Source organism: Eutrigla gurnardus (assembly GCF_963514095.1).
Source record: "Eutrigla gurnardus genome assembly, chromosome: 11".
NCBI classification, from domain to species: Eukaryota; Metazoa; Chordata; class Actinopteri; order Perciformes; family Triglidae; genus Eutrigla; species Eutrigla gurnardus.
Window position 1 is genome coordinate 3478584 of NC_139925.1, and position 24414 is coordinate 3502997.

The window sequence follows — 24414 nt, forward strand, 5'->3', positions numbered from 1 at the left end:
AAAAATAATATAAAAATCATTGATAGATGCCTGGACATTTATAGAGCACCACTACGTTCTTTAACTGTCATTTTTCTATGTGTTCAACTTTGATTTACGGTACTTATATTCCAATGTTCTTAATACAACGATTATGTCCTGCTTAAGGTTTTGATACTTATATTTAAAATAATGTAATGTGACGTCATGATGATGATCATACTGTCCTGTTGTATTAAAAGTAGTGGACAAAACACATATTGTCTCATTAAAAACACACAGAATATGCAGGATGGATGTTGAACATTTTATAAAACCAAGATGATGAAGATGATACTGAATGAATGGTTATTTTTAATAATAGCACGTGATAATGATAGAAACTGTTCTGCACGCGCGCTCTTTGAATTTGAGTGCGTGAGATGTGTGGCGATGTCATCGTGCAGCCAGTAGGTGGTGCCAGACTCCTTTTACCTGTTCTGTGACGGACAAGCCTGCAGCAGCAGCAGCAACAAGGTTCTTGAAGATGTCAACTTGTTTTGTATCTCAGACATTGAAATTATGGAATATCTTTTTTTTTTTTCATTGTTAATGAAATCAGACCTTTTTGATTTCATTGTTAATGAAATCAGACCTTTTTGAATGCTTTTCAATATCAGATGATTTATAATAATCCAAATATTCCGGTTTAGACATATGAAAATATTAAATTTGGAACAATAATCTCGTTCTTTTTAGCAAAATATTTTGTACACATATTCTTATTTTTGATGCATTTATAAATTAGATGATTCTATACAAAACGTATGAAAATGTCATATTTCAAAATCCCTACATCTGTATGAATATCTTTGTACATTATTTTTCAACTGACCACTTTTATCTGGACTTTTTCTTTCATATTTTAACATAATTTATTCCTGTCGAATATAGTTTTTGTCATTGATGTCACTCGCTCAGTGAAATAGGCTGCAGGCATTTAAAAGAATGCTGTGATGACAATGTCAGAAAATCTGTAATTTACTCAGTGATAAATCCTCTTTAGGGATAATGGATATGTGATTTTATGTCATGGAGGCTCCACACTGGTGGCCTCGGGTTATCTGTCGCCTGTGTTTGCTTTGAGAACTGGTTTCAGTCTGCTCCTCCTCCTTTTAAATGTCACCTCCTACCTGTGTGATTACCGCATGCTCTACAGAAGAGGAGAAGGTCAGACCCTGCAGAGAACCTGCAGCACTATGGAGGAACCAACCCAGAAGAAAGTTGTGATTGTGGGCGGAGGTCTGGTAAGAGGAGAGAGAACGACATTTTTAAAGCAAAATAGGAAGCAATGTGTGAAAAGTTCAGATACTTGTGTTCAAAAAGAGTAAAAGTAGAAGTACTGGTTCCACTAGTTGACTTTTAGAGGAAAAAAAGAAGCTACAGGGTGTGAAATGTGCTCAAAGTATAAAGTAAAAAGTATCCCTGAAGGACTTTTCTACTGAGAATTTGATGGCATATTAAAGGAGAAGAAAGAAAATCATCAATTCCCCCTTAAATGCATTAAAACGGTTTTCAAAACGTTTGTTTGTTCCCCTCCAGGTCGGGGCGCTGAACGCCTGCTTCTTTGCCAAAAGAGGCTTTGATGTGGAAGTCTTTGAAATCCGGGAAGGTAGTATTCTAATCTCTCATCCAGACCCTCTCGGAGGAATAGACCCTCTACAAACAGCTGAAATGCTCTTTTTCCACCCTTTCCCTAATGAACGCTGTTAATGTCTGATGTTGGTCAGATATCCGGAAAGCCAAAGTGGTGAAGGGAAGAAGCATCAACCTGGCGTTGTCTCACAGAGGCCGGCAAGCCCTGAAGCACGTCGGGATGGAGGAGAAGGTATACGCCGTTAAACAGATCCACCGTTTTACTGATCGAGTGGGAATCCGCCGAGGTTTCTCTAAGTACGGTGATCTCGCCTGCTTGTTGAACACATTGGTGGTACACTTGTGTTGGTCCTCCGTTATTCATGCCCTTCATACAGTCAGATTCCTATTCCTATAGTTGGACTCTCTCATGGCACGACACCCCGTTTCCATTGGCAACCGTTTGTTTATTAAGAATGAAAACATGGATTATGTTTTGTTCTGTATGAATCATTTGTTTCCTCAGATTGTCTCCAAGGGGATCCCCATGCGTGCAAGAATGATCCATTCTCTGAGTGGGAAACAATCCCAGATCCCGTATGGCAAGAAAGACCAGGTAAACCGGACTGAGGACTAAACTCCATCAAATGTCCTCCCAAGTTACTGCTGAAGGTCTTCATTAAAGGTGGTCAGATGATACCTTTAAAGAGGATTTATTCAGCTCCCATTCTGGTTCCAGTCTCACAGACATAATGTCATAAAGCAGATATGAGTCTGAAAATAGTGTTTAATTACACTTGTAGCAACTATTATTTAACGTTTTAATGCTGCTAAGAGGCTCAGCGGGATCTTAACTGTGATGCACATGCATTCATTCATCATTCCAGTTCCCTTTTAAAGTATTTATTGAGGCAAATTATGTTAAAATATGAAAACAAAACAACAACAGAAAGTATCGGAGCCCCACTCACCCTCGTGGCTAAAGAACACCTGTGTAATTGAACAGGTAAATGAAGGGAGAACCTCACCCAGGTGTTAATTATTGGATATAATAGAAGCCAGAAGAGCATGTTTAGTAAAACAGACAAACTCATTTAGCCTCAAACAAATGGGGATTTACATGTTTAAATAAAACACAAAAAGAGGAACGTTCTGTTAATGAAGCTGTAAACGGTTGTGGTTGTACTTTAATACGGATTATTTTCCCTCCAGTTCATCTTGTCGGTCGACCGAGCCAATCTGAACAAAGAGCTGCTAACAGGTGAGAACGTTGGACCCGATGTCTCAGGAGGAGAGCTGGAATAACCAAATTATAGACAAATCAAACCATAATTCATATCATTAACATAACAAATGTGTTTTAGATTGAATCTTCTGAAATACACATGACGTTAATCTGATTAGCCGACAGTCTGCCTTCAATATCATCATCTCTCAGGATGCTAATATTAGCTAACATTAGCTGCCTACTGGTATTAAATTGCCAGGTAAGCATGATAAACCCCTTTGTGAATTTAATTGAGCAACCGTGCCTTTTATTCTGTATTTTTGGTAAGAGGAATAATGTGATTTTTTTTTACATACTATAACGTTATAGTATAACTTTAAAGGCTCACTGATCCACTTTTACAAACAAAATATTATACAGAACATTAATAGATATTCTTGAATACTATGCCAACCGAGGTACCCTCCATACATTCTTAATTTAAGCGAGTTAAGGGACAACTCTTTCCTCCCACCCATAAGGTCGTTTGCTGAGCGAATGCACATGATCCCCTGCACGTTCCCTTCGAGAACATCTGGGGAAGTGTTCGTCTTTTATATATATTATATTTAATGCCTCAGTGTTTGGAGATCATGTGTTCTTCTTTAGTTGTGTGTCTGGAAAGGGGGGGCTGATTGAAACGCCGTGGGTCTGATCCAGACTCCGGGAGTGAACGCTGAGATTAGGAGAGTGACACCTGAAACACAAAGACCAGATAACGGCGTCATGTTGTTCATGAGTTCTTGCTCATCAGCGTGAGGTCATCCCCTTCAGCAGGAGGTTTCACATAACTGCCTCTGTCCAAACTGCATTTGATTATCGGAGCGTCGTGCGATCACTCACATGGATCTGTGAGTGAGTGTGAGGCTCCGTGTCTGTCCACGAAGGCCAGTTCATACAACACAGCGTTTGTTGTTGCAGACACATCATTCTAGTTAGACCTGTGAGGACTTCAGTGTGCAAACTTAACCAGAATATGACCTACGACGTATATCTGTGCTATAAGCTCCGTTTTGTAACCCGCTGCTCCGGCAGAGGCAGAGACGTATCCAAACATAAAGCTGAACTTCGATCACAAGCTGCAGGACTGGAGCGCTGACACAGGGCTGATGACCTTTGCCAGGTAAATAGTCACTGATCTCACACACACACACACACACACACACACACACACACACACACACACACACACACACCTCTGTATTCAAAGCACACACTCTTTATCACACACCCACACACACACAATCCCAATACCCCAATCCAGACTGTATCCCTAATCCTGAACCTTCAAATGAACCTTGAGCTTCACCCTAAAATGTAATGATTTACTTTTGTGCCGACTGTTATGAAAATATGAGTCGAAGCAAGGAGACCTCTGGAGATAGTAGATGTCTGACACAGAAATATTTATTGATCCCGATGGCCATCGTGAGAATCAAGGTTTGATCAGTACAGCTAGCAACTCAACAGTGCAGTGTTGAGTCTGCGTCCCGTCCCTCCTGGGAAACATGAAAGCCTCAGTTATCTGGAGGGAGCCGCCACGGCGTCGCTGTAATGTCGAGGTTAAAGGTAAGAACTCTGTTTCCGGCCCTGAGAGACACGCTAGTGTCTTGTTTGTGACTTGCCTCGCCTGGAGAAGCAGACAATTAATAACTCAGATTAAATGTGAACCTATTCATAAAATGAATTAATCTGACACTGAGGGAATCAGGTAGAGAGAAAATCCTACAACTACATTCCCACAGTGTGACTGTGTAAACACACACACACACACACACACACACACACACACACACACACACACACATTTATATATATATATATTATAATATTCTTTATTTGAAGCTTTTGAAGAGACCTTGTAAGTGCCGGAGGTCTGATGGTGATAAACACGTCGCCTTGGAAGCATCCGTGTGATTTTTTTGGGGGGGGGTTTTTTCATATTTGGTCATCCTTGAGCTAAACGTGACAGACTACTTACAACCCAGTTAACTCTGGAAAACAACCCGCGGGTCTTTTTTAGTGGAGGGACTCATGCTGTGAACTATCAACACAGAATGAATGTTTTAAAGAGTTTTTAAATTGAATTCAGCCTCATCTCAAAGTGTGACTCACTGTGGATTACAGTGAGTCACCCTGCAGTGAACAATTAAATCAACTTTTACATGAAGCGTGCCTCGAATCCAAAAGTCATGTTTGCTCTCTCCAGCTCGCATTTAAATATTTAAATTGTGCTGCTCCACCCTGTAACCCGTAGACCTGGACCGTTGCATGCTGATGCACAGCCTCATACGAATTATGAATATATGATATAATGTCTAATGGGGGGGTCAACAATAATTAAATGAATGGCATTAAATCAACTCCATTATGTCCTCTGCAAGGATCATTAAATGTGATGATGGAGAGCCGAGAATATCTTCACATTTAAGTAACACTGAGTTGAATTTGGATCATTAATGGCTCTCATGTGGCCCACTGCATGATGGGAAAAGTGACTCCTGCTGTTTGGAGCAGCTGTTTCACCTCAGTGAGCAGATGAAAGTGTGTGATTATACTTGTGGAGACGCCGTCATCTGACCAGTGAAATTATACGTATCAGAAAACAGCAGATACCGTCATTATCATCGTTCAAATTTAAAATGTCGGGGGAGGAGCTTGTAAATAAGTTTAATGTAGATGTTATGATATCAAAATGACATTCAAACAAAGTGGAAAAGGCTCATATGTCACGTAGATTTAAATGTAAACTATTGAGTATCTGCACTGGATATAAAAAAAACACAAAAACATAAAGTTGTAACCTGACGGCGAACTCTGGGCCTGAAAAGTGTTGCATTCTCTCTGCTGGCCATCAGGGGGCGACTCCTGAAATAAAAAAAAACAGAAAACATAGCCAAGACAAAACACAGACGTCTAGTTCTCTCAGATATTTACACTGAATGTTTATTATGGAACTTTTCCCCCTCCAACCCCACCCTCCGACATGTAGCGTATAAAAACCTGGGTTTATGACATGTTCCTCAGGTCCGATGGGTCCGACGAGCAGATCAAGGCCGACCTGATCGTGGGCTGCGATGGAGCTTTCTCCGCCGTCCGCAAGCAGTTCCTCCGTCGCAGCCGCTTCAACTACAGCCAGACCTACATCCCCCACGGCTACATGGAGCTCACCATGCCGCCGGCCGACGGGGAGGTCAGTCCCATCACTCATCACCCTCCTTCTATTCCAGCCGCTCATGTTAAAGACTCACGATCGTTTACTGGTTTCCTCAGTTCGCCATGAAGCCCAACTTCCTCCACATCTGGCCGAGGAACACGTTCATGATGATCGCCCTTCCCAACCAGGTGAGTCTGCATCTCGGAGCCCGATCCTCAATCTGTAGCTTCCTTGGCAACGACGAAGACAAAAGCATAATCACTTCACAAAAACGTGTCGGCATGATTGACCTCTGGGTTTGACCTCGTAGTTAATTACATTTAATTAGCCTGATTTACAGCACTTCCTATCGTGGGATGTTAGACCTCCTTCTAGCACTACAATAACAAAAGTAGCGCATCCTTCCTCCGCGGTTACCATGGTAACAGAGACATTGCTAAGAGGTCCTTTGTGATGTTGATAGATAGAACCTGATCAGAGACGGGCAGATAATCCGACGCACTCTGGTCCACCACTTACACTCGGAAGGAGTTTGGATTTTTACATTTGCAACTGAAGGAGGGAGTTCAGCACGGAGGACTTTTAAGACCCATAAAAGTAAAATACATGAAATATTCTGTGTCTGCAATATATGGTAGAATATACACAATATAACATTCTGCTTTATTTGTGAGTGCCAAGGTTCATTAATAATAATAATAATAATAATACATTTTATTTACGGTCACTTTTCAGGACACTCAGGAACACCTTACACGTACAAATAAAATAATAAAATCAGATATACACAACTGTAAAAACAGACCAAACATAAATACAATGCAATTAACAACGGCAGACTAATGGAAGAAAATCTGACACTACTCTTTTATTAGTTTTAGCCACAGGAATTTCAGCAATTTACTTGTGAACTGTAATCAGTGACTCTTCAATTACTCCGTAATTAAGTTACTAATTACTCAGGAGAAGCTGAAGCGTTGCTTTACTTTAATTACTCAGCACTTTTTCCTTAAAGGTGCCTTTAAACTAATCCCAAATTCTGATTTTTGCAGGTTTAGAAATAGGAAAGGAGACCTAATGTTTTAAAAAGCAGTAGTTCGTCTGCCTCCATATAAATGTAGACGACTCCATTTAAAGGTCCAGTGACGAGGATTTGGTGACCCCTAGTGGTGATTTTACAGATTGCAACCAACTGAAACACATAACTGTGAAACCTGAACGGCCCTCTGTAGAGTTTGGTTTGTCCGTTCTGGGCTACTGTATAAAAATGTATTTAGATATGAACGCTCATTGAAAAGGTTGTTTTCATTACACATTAATGAAACAATAATATGTTTGTATGATTTCTGTCAATGGACATAAACACAAACACAGAAACAACCTAACTTACTACTATATACTGTATATGGCTAAAAATGCTACGTACTGCACCTTTAACTCTGTGTGTCACCATGGATTCCAGGGCTTGACCTTCACTGTGATGTTTGCCTGTTTTCTAATCAGGACAAGACGTTCACCTGTACGCTCTTCATGCCCTTCGAGGACTTCGAGAAGATCACCACGGGCGACGAAGTCATCGACTTCTTCCAGAAGTACTTCCCCGACACGATACCGCTAATTGGCGCGTAAGTGACTTCCTCGCCTTCGCCCCCGTTTTCCCCGTCGAGCCTTCCTCAAAAACAATCTCATCATCATGGTTGACGACCATGGGCATCATCCAAAACCACTGCAGTTGAGTTTGTCTTATGTGTGTTTGGTGCAGGGAGACCCTGAAGAAAGATTATTTCCGGTTGCCGGGCCAGGCCATGGTGTCCGTGAAGTGCTCCCCGTATCACATCGGAGACAAATGTGTCCTCATGGGCGACGCGGCGCACGCTGTGGTGCCGTTCTACGGGCAGGGAATGAACGCCGTAAGTAACCGCTGAGGAGGAGGAGGAGAAAAGGCGGGAAAACGGTAGAAATGGAGACTCAGGGCGTGTGCTGGTGCTTTTGCAGGGCTTCGAGGACTGCATAGTGTTTGAAGAAATCTTGGATCGGCTCAACGAGGATTTCGGTGAGCGCTTTTGTAAATTCATAAAAAAGATTAAAAGGAGAATGAATCGTGAGAAAGTGTGGCCATTTTTTTACTTTGCGTGTCTGCTGCAGGTGCTACACTGGCGGAGTACACCAGGGTACGCGTGCCGGACGACCACGCCATCGCAGACCTCGCCATGTACAACTACATCGAGGTAATGCACTTTTAATGAAAAGGTCATGCTTTGTTAGGTCTGTCTGCAAGAACACAAGCTAACTACTGTTAAAACGCTGGTTTTCTGAATGGAGTCTGGTTGATGGTGCTAGGCTACGCTAACATTGTAGCTGCTCCATCAACACTCCAAATAAGGTCATCTAGACATAAATACAGCAGAGACCTTGTTGTTTGGACCACAGACAGTCTCTGGTTCCTCCACATAGTCTGGTCTGGTCTCTGGACTAATACGGGCTACTATCGTAGACCTCTGGGGGACCACAGACAGTCTCTGGTTCCTCCACATAGTCTGGTCTGGTCTCTGGACTAATGTGGTCTACTATCTAGACCTCTGGGGGACCACAGACAGTCTCTGGTTCCTCCACATAGTCTGGTCTAGTCTCTGGACTAATGTGAGCTACTATCTAGACCTCTGGGGGACCACAGACAGTCTCTGGTTCCTCCACATAGTCTGGTCTGGTCTCTGGACTAATGTGGGCTACTATCTAGACCTCTGGGGGACCACAGACTACAATATGTTTTCCCTCCATTTCTGATTCAGTGATGACAGGAGGAGAATCTCAACTCTGATTGGCTTTCAGGACTAAGCGTCATATCTTGCCTTAGTTGGAATATTCGAACCCCTTCCTTCCCGACATTCAATTAGTATTCAGTTTGGTCTCATAATCAATGCTCAAATGATGCAGCTGATTGATTTAGAAACGTACCGACATGAATGTGGACTTCCTGTTGCCGTAGATGCGAGCCCACGTCAACTCCAAGTGGTTCCTGTTCCGGAAACACGTCGACAACATCCTCCACTTCCTCATGCCCAACACCATAATTCCACTCTACACGATGGTGAGCGTCTCACACACACACACACACACACACACACACACACACACACACACACACACACACACACACACTCATGGTTTGCCGCCCTTCACCCTGCAGGTCACGTTCACTCGGACTCGGTACCACGAGGCGGTGCAGCGCTGGCACTGGCAGGACAAGGTACGACATCTTCTATTTTAGGAAGCGTTTCGTGGGTGATTCCTCTCTCTCGGGGCCGTAACGAGGGTTAGTGTCTCACCACTTCTGCTCCGACGGTCAGAAGGATCTCACAGCCTGCCGGTGTAAAGTGTTTAAAGCCGCCGGGACGTCGGAGCAAAGGGCAGGATGACCTCTGTGGTGGGATCGTACATAATTAATGTATGAAATAATGATCGTGACATTGACACGGAGGAGAAAAGGAAGTCTGCTGCATGATTATTAAACATGTTACAATATCAAACACCAGTTATTAAAGATAAGACGTCTGATGTTTGTGATTTAATAGCTTTTCAAGCCAATTGGATAGAAGTTTAGTCCAGACGTTCATGTTCCCCTCGGGATGAACCATAATCACATTTCATCTGTCGGGCCGGTTAACTACCATCATTAATTTAGAGTAAATTGTCCACGTGTTCTCATATTTAGTTGAAAAAAACAAACAGGGAGATTAGATGTCATGACCTGAGTTATTATAAGAATAGTTGATTTGCAGATAATATTTTTAACAGAACTCTTACTAATTAAACTTAGTAAACTAACCCAATTAAATCAAAGTAATTGTTAATTTATTCTTGGAAACTTTATTCTCCACCAGGCATGAGATGATAAATACATTTCATGTCACTATTATCTTAAAAGAATCAAAATAATTGCTATTCACAATATTATCCCATAATCATCAAAATATGTGCAAAACTCTTAAAATGGCACCAAAACATCCTGGAATCTCTTTACATTTTGTTGAGTCATGGAAAAGAAAAAACCTATTCTTTTGTGAAAAACAGTCAAATGAGATGAATGTAAATCACAAGGTCTGCCTGCATAAATAATGAATTAATAAATCAACAAAAATCTATGTTTGTATCCTGTTTTTATATTAAATCAAGATCTGAGTTCCTCGTCTCTTCCTCTGTTTGACATGTTTAACACGTCCAGCAATTCACTGAGATTCATTTACGAGCTAATTATTATTTCCCAAACGTATTTTCCCACAGGTGATAAACCGCGGCCTGCTGTCCGTTGCCACGGCAGCCGTGCTGGGAGGCTCCTACTGGCTCGTTAGAAATCCTCCTGATCTCTGCGAGCTCATCGTCCCCGCTGAGAAGATGTGGGACCGGCTGGTGGGCCTCTGGACCCCCCGAGGACCGGCTGTGATCTGACAAGACTGCATCATCATCATCGTCGTCATCATCATCACAGAGAGGATCCACGTTCTAATTACAGTTTGATTGAATCCTCTGATGAACACAATGGAAGCCTCAAATTAATGTTGTACAGTTATGATTGCCTTAATCTATACGAGTCATAATGATTGATTAAGGATATTAAAATGTGAAGGTTTGACGGTGACGGAGGTGTTCTATAAATATCTATAAATACTTGAATTACTAAATAAATGTTACTGTTATTTGGCCTTTGGCTCCATTTCTCTCAACTTCATCTCATTTCCGGAGAATGAGGGACTTTTTTTGGGGGACGAAAAAACTCTGAAAGAGCAAACTTTTGCACACCTACTGCATAGAAGAAGTGGACGTTGTCATGGTTACGCCACCCGTTGGTTTGTGGACTACAGTTTTGAAAGCCTGGAGTTCGGCATTCTGCACCCTGATCGGATACTGGATCTGGATCCATCTGGATTCTGGTGTCAATCCCAATTTTTAGAGTTCTAAGCATGTTTTATTTGATTTTTTTTCAGGATGATATCGTGAATCGAAATTATTCTGGCCGGGACATTATCGTGAGCTGAAAGGTTCACGTTGTCCTCTCTAAAGAAGGTTTTTTTTTTTTTTTTTAATGAGCATCCATTCATCAAGTCTATTCATAGCTGACGGGCCCAGGAGGTCTAAGTGAAGTCCCCAGTCTCCATCTCCTCTTATCTTAATTACACTCCTCCAGTCATTTTCACGGTGACGGGCGCTCGTCACGCTGGAGACGTGGACTGAAAAGAGATGAGGCACACGAGCCAGGTATAGCTTAAAATAGGATCTCTTTATTGAATCCATACACAACTAGGTCTTATGGGTCCGTGGCTGAGGAGCTAAGGCTTGTATTCCAGTTGGGTGCCGACCGACGGAGGCAGAGTCGGGTCCACAAGTCCGCCGGCCTCTTAGAGACTCCACACAGTGCTGCAGGTTCATATTCCTAGTCGTTAACTACGTTACTTATATCACCACGGCAACCGAGCTCTCCGTCCAAGTCGGATGTTTGCAGTTTGAGTCTGGAACGGAAAGGTCCAGGGAGGTCAGACGGGATTTGTTTGGCTTTGGGATTTTGCATGTTAGCTCCTGAGACATACCGAGATCGTCCAGCCCCCCCCAACGCTGATCACAACGGCCTCACTTGAATGACGTTGACGTCCGAGGAGTCTCTCGTCTTGGAGGTGACGTCCAGCTGCTGGAAGTCATTGCTGGTGATGATGAAGACGATGGAGGACGAGCTGAAGGTCACCCTCTTCTTGGGTCGGTCCCGGCCACCGCCACCGCTGCACGACCTGGACACGAAGATGGGTCGGATGGGGCGCTGGACCGGCGCCAGGGGGCGCTCTTTCAGGCCGCGCTGCAGCCAGGAGAGCCGCGAGCAGAGCAGCTGGAGCAGACAGCGTCGGAACTGTGAGAGACGGAGAAGCAGACGGAGGAGGGTGGTGTTTCATTCGTCTGTCAAACACCAGAGATCTAGTGAAGCCCCGCCCCCTAAAGCATCCCCTGCTTTCTGGTCTGTTGGACTCTAAATGGACAGAGAGAAGTAGGACCATTTTCTCATAGACTTCTATACAACCAGAGAGGAGTCGCCCCCTGGTGGCCAGCATAGAGAAGTAGGACCATTTTCTCATAGACTTCTATACAACCAGAGAGGAGTCGCCCCCTGGTGGCCAGCATAGAGAAGTAGGGCCATTTTCTCATAGACTTCTATACAACCAGAGAGGAGTCGCCCCCTGGTGGCCAGCAGAGAGAAGTAGGACCATTTTCTCATAGACTTCTATACAACCAGAGAGGATTCGCCCCCTGGTGGCCAGCAGAGGGAATGACAGTTTAAGGCACTTCAGTTTCGGCTTCACTTCTCAGACAGCAGGTTGCTGCCTGGATACTATAATTATTATTTTTTTTTTTTACATTTTTGCAGAATTCTATGTCCAAATAGGTAGGTGTGGGTAATTTTGTGTATAAAATCCTCCAACAAATGCTAAAAAAACTAAGACTCCTTTTTTTTATAAAGCAAAAAAACAACACATGCTTGTTTGTCAGAGTACAAACTGGAGCAGCACAAGAAGAGAACAAACCATTCCCGCTAATTGAGATACCATTGATTTTCCTCTATCTGTCTATATCAATCCTGAGTTCAGCTGTGGTCGCCGGAGGGGGAAGGCAATCAACCGAACACACAGGAAGTGGCCAATCGAAAACGCTCCAACAACCCAGAATACATAAAAAACCCGAACCTTCCTGCTCATGAACGCGTAGATGAGGGGGTTGTAGGCCGTGCTGGACTTGGCGAAGAACGAGGGGATGATGGCCACCGTGGGAGAGACCATGCTCTTCCTGCCGAAGGCCTCCAGCATGGACACGATGGCGTACGGCGTCCAGCACAACAGGAAGCAGGAGATCATCAGGAAGAACATGACCGCCACCTTCTTCTCGTAGCGCAGGATCTTGATGATCTGGACTGTCTGGAGGTCCTGGATGGACCGCATCTACGGGAGACGGGAGGGAGGGAGACGCTTCAATTTAAACTGGCTGATGACATACATTTTTGTTTTATTTTACATACATTAATGACAGTTAGATGTTTCCTTGCTGTTGATAACCGTGAATTTTAATTATCGGGAATATCGTCACACAACTATCTATTATTATTATCAGAGAGATTTAATTGATCCTGAATCATCAGCTTGGCATCGAGAATGTTTCTATTTAACAGGCCAAGCTGCTCAATCTGCTCTATTATTTAAATAACCTTGGCCCTTCAGACGTCTGATTGAATCACGGCGAGCTTCTGTTTCTATTCGTGAATTCACGTCAGTCTGCTTTCCTTCATTGTATTTTTATTTCCATGTTAATGTCCGTCTGCTGTCAGATCGTTGCTTTCAGAGCGCCTCCCAAAAAGTGTCAGGAGCTGGTGAGCATCTTCACCGGATGGCCATCTGGGTAATCTGATTAGAATTTGTTTTCATCTAACCTGTTCAGGGGCTCCGGAGCCCGGAGACATGAACAGACGACGCAGACGCACTAAACTAGATTAGAGAATATTGCTGCTAATGGCAATCAGTGTTTTTAGAGGAGAAATCGTTATCACCAAGCTGCCTGCTGCACTTCAGCGTCTACGCTTCAGCGTTGGTACGAGGTGACGAGGAGCTTCCTCACGACTCCGGCCGGACGGGACGAAGCCCCCGAAGGCACAATAGACGCCGATGAAAGAGCTCGTAATGAAAAGGCAGCACTCCGGCAGCGGAGGAGAAGAAGGTTCTTTCCATTAGAATGAAAACCCGGAGGAGTCTTTAAAAGTTCGGCGGAATGTAATAACGTCCTGAAGTTCTTTTGAATTTCGTATACTTTCTTTCATCTCTATAATTAGAAAAAAAGGCAAAAATCTTGTGAAGAAAATGTGTGTGCTCACTACCAGAAATTCATCGTTATACAATTTGAAAATAGATGAAACAGTGAATCTGCTTTTAAAGGGACGGCTTTGGCGGCATCTAGTGGCGTGATTGCAGATTGCAACCCACTGAATCAACTTGTGTACATATGGATGAAAAAACATTTTTTGAAATAAAAAAATTGTGCCGTACGACGTCAGACGAATAAAAAAAGAGTTGATTTTCATTTTTATAGAATCCTGTGATGACATCATTCTGAATTCTTGTCTTATGCACCAAGCTGCATTCTCATTGGGCCTATTTTATATCAATAAACGCCGCTGATCAACCTGAGCGACATTAGCGTGTTAGCAGAAGTAGCATTTAAACCGTTAATAAATAAATAAACGTTAATACGGAAATATAATATCTGTGATATGACAGTTTTACACTATGAATAAGATAAAACTCGGCTTCTGCTGGGAAACCAGTCAAATAATCGGAGGTCCAGATGATCAATATCTTAGAGATTTTGGCGCTCAAATATGACATCACTACTACAGAACCTATACTTTTTACATTTACAAGCACAAAACAAGGTGGATAAGATGTGAAAGTTGCTGGAGAATAGACACGTTTCCCACCAAGATGTAATAATAATATAGGAAACTTAACATTTGGGCTACATCTGTGATGATGAGCAGCTCCAATGGGACTAGATGAAGTTAAATTAATTCAGTTCATCATCAGATTCTCGCTCCTCTTTAATTTCCTTCCCAGATGAAGAAGAAACTGATGATTAACTAATTCATGTGTGAAGTTCCCGTCTTTTATTAAACATGTCGATCAGTGTAACTCACCATTTGCACGCTGTAGAGGATGTTCCCGTAGCAGTAGATCATGATGCCCACGGGCACAAAGAAGCACGCCAGGAGGAAGAGGAGGATGAAGGAGGCGTCGTTGGGGTCCTTGGACGCCCAGTCCAGCGAGCAGCCCAGCTGGTGGATCTCCAGCGTGTAGCGGTTCCAGCCCAGCAGGGGGGCGCCGGTCCAGGCCAGCGAGTACAGCCAGATGTGGCCGATGGCCCGCCACGCCCAGGGGAAGTCCACCACCTGGGCGTGCACCACCCGGATGTAGCGCTCGTAGGCCAGCGCCGCCAAGGTCATGATGGAGACGATGCCTGGTGGGAGAGAGAGGGGGGGGAGAGAGGGGGGGGAGAGAGAGGGGGAGAGAGAGAGATGGAGGGAGAGAGAGGGGGAGAGAGAAAGGGGGGAGAGAGAGAGTAATGGATCTGGGTCAGTGTCTCGTTGGACTGAATGAGTTTGTGTACAAACAGTCTGAACATCAGACACACACACACGCACACGCACACGCACGCACACGCGCACGCACACACACACACACGCACACGCACACGCACACGCACACGCACACGCACGCGCACGCACGCGCACGCACACACACACACACACACACACACACACACACACACACACACACACACACACACACAGCGTTAGAATGAAGTGGTTTCATTCTAACAGTGTGCATCTCGTCTCATGTTTATCTTGTTTTTGGTCCCATATCTGCACGTGAAGGTCCGGGATGTAAAACACAAACACAACACTCACATAACCTGCATATCTTTCCCATGACAAACGCCGGCGGCCGCTTTGTTCCCCGAATGCAACCTGATCTCTGGATTAAAAGGGTCAATGAACACACACACAAACACATTCTATAAATAACAATCATTGGTTCTGTTGGGATGTCAGTTCTGATGCCTCAAATTCAGCATTTCAACCGTCGTCATGTTGGAGTTTTTGCAACCAGTTGAAGGAAGTAACCATATTTGGGCTGTGGAGGAGCGACGGGTGGGCACCCTTACTGGATCTGGATCCATCTGGATTCTGGTGTGAAACTGCTAACAAAGCTAACTGCATTTGTAGCGACCTGTCAATCAGCAGATAAGCCCCGCCCCCTAAGCATCCCCTGCTTTCTGGTCTGGTGGACTCTAAATGGACCATAATGTACTAAATGAACATCATGCTGGATTGAAGAAGACTTGAAACTAGAGATTGAGACCATAAACTCATGTTTACAAGGTTTACTGAGATAATACATCAAGAGAGAAGTAGGACCATTTTCTCATAGACTTCTATACAACCAGAGAGGAGTCGCCCCCTGGTGGCCAGCAGAGAGAAGTCGGACCATTTTCTCATAGACTTCTATACAACCAGAGAGGAGTCGCCCCCTGGTGGCCAGCAGAGAGAAGTAGGACCATTTTCTCATAGACTTCTATACAACCAGAGAGGAGTCGCCCCCTGGTGGCCAGCAGAGAGAAGTCGGACCATTTTCTCATAGACTTCTATACAACCAGAGAGGAGTCGCCCCCTGGTGGCCAGCAGAGAGAAGTAGGACCATTTTCTCATAGACTTCTATACAACCAGAGAGGAGTCGCCCCCTGGTGGTCAGCAGAGAGAAGTAGGACCATTTTCTCATAGACTTCTATACAACCAGAGAGGAGTCGCCCCCTGGTGGCCAGCAGAGAGAAGTAGGACCATTTTCTCATAGACTTCTATACAACCAGAGAGGAGTCGCCCCCTGGTGGCCAGCAGAGAGAAGTAGGACCATTTTCTCATAGACTTCTATACAACCAGAGAGGAGTCGCCCCCTGGTGGCCAGCAGAGAGAATGCACATCAGCTTCACTTACTGTACTGTACTGCCTGGTTTCAGGTTTTGCACTCACAGATCCCCATCTAAGGTTTCAGACGTGCATTGACAGAGCTGCCAGGGTTTAATGCTGCATCCCCTGTGGCCCGTGTGTGTGTGTGTGTGTGTGTGTGTGTGTGTGTGTGTGTGTGTGCGTGCACACACGCCTCCTCTGTGTAATACACATGATGAGGTGGAAAGATGATGTCATGTTCAAGTCCAGAGGACTAAAGGACACAAGACCAAAGCTATGTATGGATTTATTCTTTTTTGCACCTCAATTTATACATTACAGCCTCAGCAGGAAGACGTCCATATATGGGTTTTTCTGAGGTGGCTCCAGGGGTTTGTGACATTCATGCTGAATCTGTATGACCTTGCGGTTTCACATATATCACCCAGTACATATGGACATCTTCAGCTGCTGTTGGTGGTGTCATTTAAATCTCCCGAATGCTCGGAGACATCCGGAAAACAAAAGACACAACTTTTTATGGATGGAAACACCTCCCTTTGCACACTTTTAGATGTGAGAGAATCTCATCTGTGATTTGCAAACCAGATCAACAAAAGATCATGTGCAAAAAGAGGCTAAAGTCAATGAAGAGGACAATAAAGGTGGAAGAGGGGGCAACCATCCATGTCTCCAATATTGCCGCTCTAATGAGCTCATTATCATACACCCATCCATCCTCACAGGGTGCTGAGGTCTGCAGAATTCACACTTTTTCTGCTGTTATACAGCCAAGAAAAGAAGAAAGCTGCAGATCATTCATCAAAAAGCACAATTATGCTCATTTCACACAACAAGAGGAAATGTCATTTAAGTGGAATTCATTCAAGGTCGTTGACCTTATTAACATGTGTTTTAAGTATTTAATCTCTGCTTCCCAATTAACGACATATTAGACTGAAGAGAAAAGTTAGTATCCCGTCTCACCGAACAAGCTGTTGCTGAAGCCGTCCCACACGCACGTCGCCTGGCTCCACGTCCAGCCGCCGCGGACGCACGAGGCGAACGTGAAGTTGATCCCGACGACGGAAACCAGCAGGTCGCTCAGGCTGATGTTGACCAGCAGCAGGTTGGTGGGCGACGTGCGGAGCCTCTTGAACCGGCAGTAGAGGACCAGGACCAGGACGTTGTTGCAGAAGCCCAGCACGCCGATGGTGCCGATGGCCAGCGCCAGAAGTTTGTAGGTGCCCGCCGCGAACACGTAGTCCCGCTGGTCCTGCAGCTCGGTGCCGCCGGTGCTCCTCTCCGCTCTGGACTCGTTTGCGGGATTCATGGCGCGGATCACGGGGACTTGGTCTCCAGCATCGTGCTGCTGATGCTGCTGCTGCTGCCGCGCGCGCTGCGCTGGAGAGTGAGAGCGCGCGTGGTGCCCATCCACGCGCTCCTCCGACGCGCCGCGCTGATTCAAACCCGATCCGGAGAGAGTCCGCTTCGCTCCCCGAAACTGGGTCAGCGTCACAGTCACAGTACGCAGAAGAACCCACATTTCCGGCTGTACTTTCAAAGTAAATTCCTTAAAAAAAAAAAAATGTGCCAATAAATCTACACTTGAAACAAACAAATAACACAAATAATTTAAGAATAAACGTCTCCAGATTTCCCTCTAATATAATAACAATAATGCAACATTTCATATATTAATTTACGCTTTTATTTTGTAAACCCCCCCCCTGTTATTGTGACATAGCTGTGGGGGAGAATTGATGCAGCCTTGAATTCAACAACAAAGAGTTGATGCGTGTTAATGAAATAATGATCAATCACACCTCTGCACCCTGACTTTGATTTGATTTATGATTTATGTATTCAGCCCCAATTAAAATGCAAAAACAGAAAGAAGAGACAAAACAGTGACAGTGCAATGAGGCACACATTATAATATAATAGCCTCCCTTATTATAAAATCAAGAACAAAATAGGGGATAAAAATAAACCACATTAACAAAAAAAAAAACTCCATATGGTGTTTTTAAAATGCTGCAGATTAGAAGGCTTAAATGCAGTTTCCAATCAGTGTGTCAGACACATTACTAATGGAACTAAACTTGGCTGTTATTATTCTCCTGCCTGTATTAAAGAACACATTCATGGTGTTTTCTATTACAGTGATAAGGTATTTGTGGATGCTCTGAGAGTGTGTGGGCGACAAAAAGGGAAAAAAAGTGAATCCCCAGGATCCGAGGTGCCATGAGTGTGTTCATTTTTAGCACTGTGGGAAGACCTAAAGGAATACAGAGCTCTCTCTCTCTCCAATAAGAGACTCCGGGAGGTTTGAATCAGCCTGCAGGTACTCGGGTTCATCCAGGATGTTGATTCGTGGTTTGAAGGTGATGACATTTGAAAGGCTCGCTGGTCTGGATGGAGTCACAGTCGCAGCAGGATTTATTCTGTTGACCAAACTGTAATAGGAATGTTTTCTCCTTTTCGGGTGTCTGCCGGCTTATTTTCAATATATATTGGTGCCATTTGGTTTTATATATACCCTCAAAAAGGAAAATAATTTCCAACATGTTTAGTTTTGTTCAGCGATAACAAAAGATATACTTAATCTACATGAACTATAAAATTGATAATGTTTTATTACAGTCGGGGGAGAGCAACTGTGGCAAGTCGGACCCAGACTTAACCAGCATGCGTTGTGTGTTGATCGCCGGTGATGGATTCTTCTTCATAACCGATAGCGGTATCTGACCTCTGACCTCTCTAATAACATAATAAACATCAGGTTTTATTGACAAAAGATCCTTGGTTTCAAGGTCTGTCCGTCTTCCTTTGCTGATATAATAATATATTAATAATATATATATAGACATAATCTCCTGATGTTATGTTTCCCCCTTTTTTTATATCGCGAGTCAATTTCTTCTACAATTGGGTCAAGCCTCCACTCAAGTGATTCCTCACAGTTCTCATGTTTGTCACTCAGTTTCATCAAGAGGCTGAATGTGAGCTTCTATTGAGGGAAGGTGGTTCAAAGATGCAATCACTGTCCACGGGCTGCCCCGTCAATCCGTTTCATAATGAATGTTTAAAATAAAAAACACCAACATCAGCACTTCAGACACGACAGAGCTCTGCAGCCGCATCGTTCAACATCGTCACGCTGCCGTGAGTTCACTGAGACCGGAGCAACATTCAGGGCCCGTCAGCTTCATCACTCAGAACCGAGACATAACAACACACACAACGGTAGTTTGTTGATTTTTTTTCCATTTCTGCACTCGGCTGGAAAGGTGGTTCTTAAAATTAAAAAGCACAATCTCGCCCTCATCTCAAATAGGAAATAAAAAGACCTGCACCAGAACAAGGCAGTGAATCATCCTGTCATAGAGATCAGAAGACACTGGGGCTTTAAAAGGCATTTTATCGGCTTTATCCCAATTTTTAAAAGATATTTTTAAGTGTTTGACCCTGAGAATACCTGACAGCTCGTGAACCGATTTGCAGCTTCACACCTGAAGTGTTGCTGCAGGACTCCGGACTCACATCTAGACCCAATCTCCGATGTGCCACATCAACCCGGCGAGGGATTAACAGACGGGAGGATGTGGGCACAAAGGGATTCATTTAAAAATGGTGGTTAATATAAGAGGATCGAGCCTCATCAGCGATAAAGACATTATCGTTTTGTATCATCCTTCCTCCTCGCTGTCATTGCAAAGTTTATTTTAATAACCTTTTGGATGATTCATTTGGAAATGATCTTAATGAGGTTTTTTAATTGGTGTGCTTATATTGTTGTTTTATAGAAAGCACTTTGTGCATAGCTTGAAAAGTGTTATACAAGTCAAATATATTATTATTATAAATGTTGGAACATGCAAACGATGTGCAACATGCTTGAGAGAATGTGCAGGAATTTCCATCTAAAGTAGTTTAATCACGTTGTTTTAATGTTTTCACGAGTCAAATCTACTAGAATTAAACTCTCATCATCGGTGGCCCAATTCTGCCGCCTCAGCAAAAAAAAAACGTATACAGCAGGCGATGATGTCAGCTGAAAATTCACGACATAATCTCTTAAAGGGATTCCGAGGGGGGGGCAGACCTCTCGGATTAACACGCTGACCTCTGCAGTGAATGAATAATGAATAATTCATTCGGCCGTATCTGGTTCCCGCGGTAACTGGGTGAGAGCTCAAGTGGACGAATGTATAAACTAGAAGGTGTACCAAGGTGTCGTAGTGGGAGACGGTGGAGATGATTCCCACAGAGGAGCCGTCAAGGTTTTCTTGGAGGCTTGGATCAGTTTTCTGGCATCGATCCAAAAACGGGTTTTGTTTGTAACGCCGGTGGAGGAAGAGGTAATTACCAAAACACATCACATTTAAAGCTTCACGTATCTATATTTTACATGTTAATTTTAATCTATTACATGACTTGTCCGCAGATAATTCTAACCCGACTCCGCAGTTCACAGCTTTAGCCTCCTTTAGCTGATTGTTTTGGTTTTACAACTTCAATAAACGTCAGACTGACGGAGTTAGCGACGAGCTAGCAACTAGAAGAAGTCAAAGAGTGTGAAGTTGTCTGGTGAGCGGTTCTTTAGAGGGCTGAACGGCATCGAACATTTTCGGTATTTCCCCGAGGAGATATCGGAGACCAAAGCGGAGCAAAAATGAAGCAAAAATAAATTAGACTTACATCTGTGTGTTGTCCAAATCAATGCTTATGTTCCTCCTGGTATAAAACTTAACTCAACTTCTACATCAGCCATGAACAAAACAAACTTTATGGCTTGAAGGTGATAATATGTCAAATTTGTGTTTCTTTGTTCTGCTGCCCCCAAGTGGCCACAAAAATCAATGAATGTGGATTCGATGTGAAAAATGTAAAAACAACACTCTTAACAGCTACTGTAACAAACAAACACCTTCCATCAATAAAGACAAGTTACTTTTTTTTCTCCACATATAGAATAAAACATATCTAGGGCCTAAGCACGGTGAATAATTAACAGTCATAATCAATAATGTGAAAGTGTTCTGTTTTCATCCAGTGCTGCATACGAGAGTTTGAAACGTTTATGACGGTTTCTGTGTAAACATCCAGCTTTGTGCTGCGTGATCTCAGCGGCCTTGAGACTTGTTTGTTCTCTTTTCTCTCTTTTACTTTTAGTCTTTTGTTGATCTCTCTCTCCTGAGCACTGATGCTGTACAGTACAACACTGCAACACACACACACACACACACACACACACACACACACACACACACACACACAAACACACACACACACACACACACAGAAGTCTATGAGAAAATGGTCCTACTTCTCCCTGCTGGCCACCAGGGGGCGACTCCTCTCTGGTTGTATAGAAGTCTATGAGAAAATGGTCCTACTTCTCTCTGCTGGCCACCAGGGGGTGACTCCTCTCTGGTTGTATAGAAGTCTATGAGAAAATGGTCCTACTTCTCTCTGCTGGCCACCAGGGGGCGACTCCTCTCTGGTTGTATAGAAGTCTATGAGAAAATGGTCCTACTTCTCTCTGCTGGCCACCAGGGGGCGACTCCTCTCTGGTTGTATAGAAGTCTATGAGAAAATGGTCCTACTTCTCTCTGCTGGCCACCAGGGGGCGACTCCTCTCTGGTTGTATAGAAGTCTATGAGAAAATGGTCCTACTTCTCTCTGCTGGCCACCAGGGGGCGTTTCAAGTCTTCTTCAATCCAGCATGATGTTCATTTAGTACATTATGGTCCATTTAGAGTCCACCAGACCAGAAAGCAGGGGATGCTTTAGGGGGCGGGGCTTACCTGCTGATTGACAGGTCACTATCACGCTATGCTAGTTAGCTACTAAGATGACTTTAACACTGAGCTGTAAAGTTGACTTTGAATTAAAGAAGCTAACTTTGTTAGCCGATTTAACAACAGACTCCATCAATCTTCCATCTCCTGGCTGCAAAAACTCCAAGATAGAGATTAAAATCAGGCCAAAAACCAATGGGTGACGTCACCATGACGACGTCCTCTATTTATTTACGGTCTGTGGTGTCGTCTGTGCTATTCGTGGTATTTGGAGCTTCAATCGTGGCTTGTAGCGCCCGTAGACTTTAAAACCGTCCACCACACTCCTCGCCCAGCGGGATCCGTCAGTGTCAGCTGTCTGTTTCCTCCTCACCTCCCCGCCGGCTGATCTCATGCCAGTCCGTTGCTGCCGTGATAATAATAAAAAAAAAAAGGTTTCTATTCATTCTCCGGCCAACTTCCCTGCAGCGGTCGCCGTTACGTAAGTACCAGCTTTTGCAGACGACGACCTCTCACCTCGCTCTGAAATCTGCACCGCAAGCAGCAAGAGTGTCATCTTCGATGTCCTTCGCTGTCACGGCCGGAGTGCTGATTCGTAAACAACTGGTGGTCCTCCCTCGTCACATTAACGGGATTAATACCGCCAACACACACACATGAACACACACACACATTACCATAACAAGCATCTCTAAGACCTGATTATAAAACGTCATTTGCACATTCAAAAAGCTGGAGTTGGTGGTTTAGTCCCTATTAAAATCTCTTTATTGTGATTTCATAGTCGATCTGCAAAATTAATGTCAATCCGAATCGCTTCCTTTCCTGCAGGTCAGACAGTCACAACACAGCGATCACATTAGATCCGGTGATTCGCGTCTGAAGCACCGCGGCTCGAGGCAACTTCCAGATTGCAGACGCAGAAAACGTATAAATCAAAATGAAATTTAGAGGAAACATTTCAAGAAGGATATCACAGACAGTTATTGCTCCATTAGCTGATGATTGCTTCGGTACAAGCCTTCAGCTCCGATGTCGACCCTCCAACGGGATTAGTGGACCGTAAGGATGGGTCAAACCATCACAGGACTTTAACCCAGGAGACTGGTGTTCGTGTCGTTAGTGTCGTTTCTATTGTGAGCCACTAGAAAGTAAAGTTAACGCCAACCTGAGTAAGAGGTTTTGTTGCTTTACTTAACTTCCTGTGAAGATGGAAGTTTATTTTGAAAGGACACTATGCAAGTGATGAGGCTGTATATACTAGGGGTCACTTGGTGTTTTATGTTTAATGTTGTGAGCTCCTAATATCAAATTTGCAGTGACTGTTTAGTCACAATATACTGGAACCAGATTCATGCAAAAAACAAACCCTCATCATTTTATGAATAAACTTATTTACCTGAAATGAGGAGCAGATGCAAACACATTCTCCAGACAGCAAACGCAAATCAACGACAACCAGAATCAGCTGGTGGAGGAACGACCAATCACACGAGCTCCTGTCATCCCCTTTAAAAGCAGCAGTGGAGAGAGTGGAAGATGTGAACAATACATAACAGCCCTGATAAAGAACTGTGCCAGTAAACCAGTTATTGTCCAATAAAAGAAACCCCAGATATTATAGTATTCTCCCTGCAGATGGTATTTTACTGCATATTTTATAGTTATTGCCCTTCGTACCATATTGTCAGTGCAGCAGAGCGGAATCGAAAGACAAAAGGTCATACATGAGAAACAGAGGAGGACTGGAACGGGACTCGTGACCCACAACGAGTCCCCTTTCCTTGGTGACTCCTGTATCTGCTGTAGACCTGAGCTCTCCGTTGGCCAAAGTTCCCTCCAAGAGCCAGAATGGACACCAGTCTGCAACGTGATATGTGAAGTTGATGACAGACGATGAAAAGAAGTCATCAGACCTCCAGCGAGCAAAGTGAAAGCGGATCGACAGGAGCAGGTAACACAGTCGGGGCCTGGAGGCCGATGGAGGGCCATGTGAGTCCAGATAATCTCCTAGTGGAAACAGGCCCGATGCTAGGTCCCGGTCAGGCCCGGTGGACCGGGGGTCACA

General features: G+C 43.9%; 2 protein-coding genes across 2 annotated transcripts; one reads left to right on the forward strand and one right to left on the reverse strand.

Annotated features, from left to right (window-relative positions):
- Positions 1-1174: 1174 nt before the first annotated feature.
- Positions 1175-10555, forward strand: kmo (kynurenine 3-monooxygenase). Its single transcript, XM_084021372.1, has 15 exons — positions 1175-1265; positions 1561-1630; positions 1749-1846; positions 2120-2209; positions 2806-2854; positions 3896-3983; positions 5888-6053; positions 6134-6205; positions 7521-7642; positions 7780-7927; positions 8013-8070; positions 8163-8245; positions 9004-9105; positions 9205-9264; positions 10299-10555. The coding sequence occupies exons 1-15, from the start codon at positions 1218-1220 to the stop codon at positions 10461-10463; spliced, it is 1419 nt and encodes a 472-aa protein (XP_083877498.1). The 5' UTR covers positions 1175-1217; the 3' UTR covers positions 10464-10555.
- A 308-nt stretch (positions 10556-10863) lies between these two features.
- Positions 10864-18114, reverse strand: opn3 (opsin 3). Its single transcript, XM_084021011.1, has 4 exons — positions 17527-18114; positions 14734-15053; positions 12740-12991; positions 10864-11910 (listed from the first exon to the last, which is right to left on the reverse strand). The coding sequence occupies exons 1-4, from the start codon at positions 18083-18085 to the stop codon at positions 11629-11631; spliced, it is 1413 nt and encodes a 470-aa protein (XP_083877137.1). The 5' UTR covers positions 18086-18114; the 3' UTR covers positions 10864-11628.
- Positions 18115-24414: the final 6300 nt, after the last annotated feature.

Coding starts and splice junctions, on each gene's coding strand:
- kmo (XM_084021372.1), top strand. CDS start 1,218: ATGGAGGAACCAACCCAGAAGAAAGTTGTGATTGTGGGCGGAGGTCTG. Junction 8,071..8,162: donor TCGGCTCAACGAGGATTTCG/GTGAGCGCTTTT, acceptor TGTCTGCTGCAG/GTGCTACACTGGCGGAGTAC. Junction 9,106..9,204: donor TAATTCCACTCTACACGATG/GTGAGCGTCTCA, acceptor TTCACCCTGCAG/GTCACGTTCACTCGGACTCG.
- opn3 (XM_084021011.1), bottom strand. CDS start 18,085: ATGTGGGTTCTTCTGCGTACTGTGACTGTGACGCTGACCCAGTTTCGG. Junction 15,054..17,526: donor CTTCAGCAACAGCTTGTTCG/GTGAGACGGGAT, acceptor CTCTCCCACCAG/GCATCGTCTCCATCATGACC. Junction 12,992..14,733: donor TCCTCTACAGCGTGCAAATG/GTGAGTTACACT, acceptor CGTCTCCCGTAG/ATGCGGTCCATCCAGGACCT.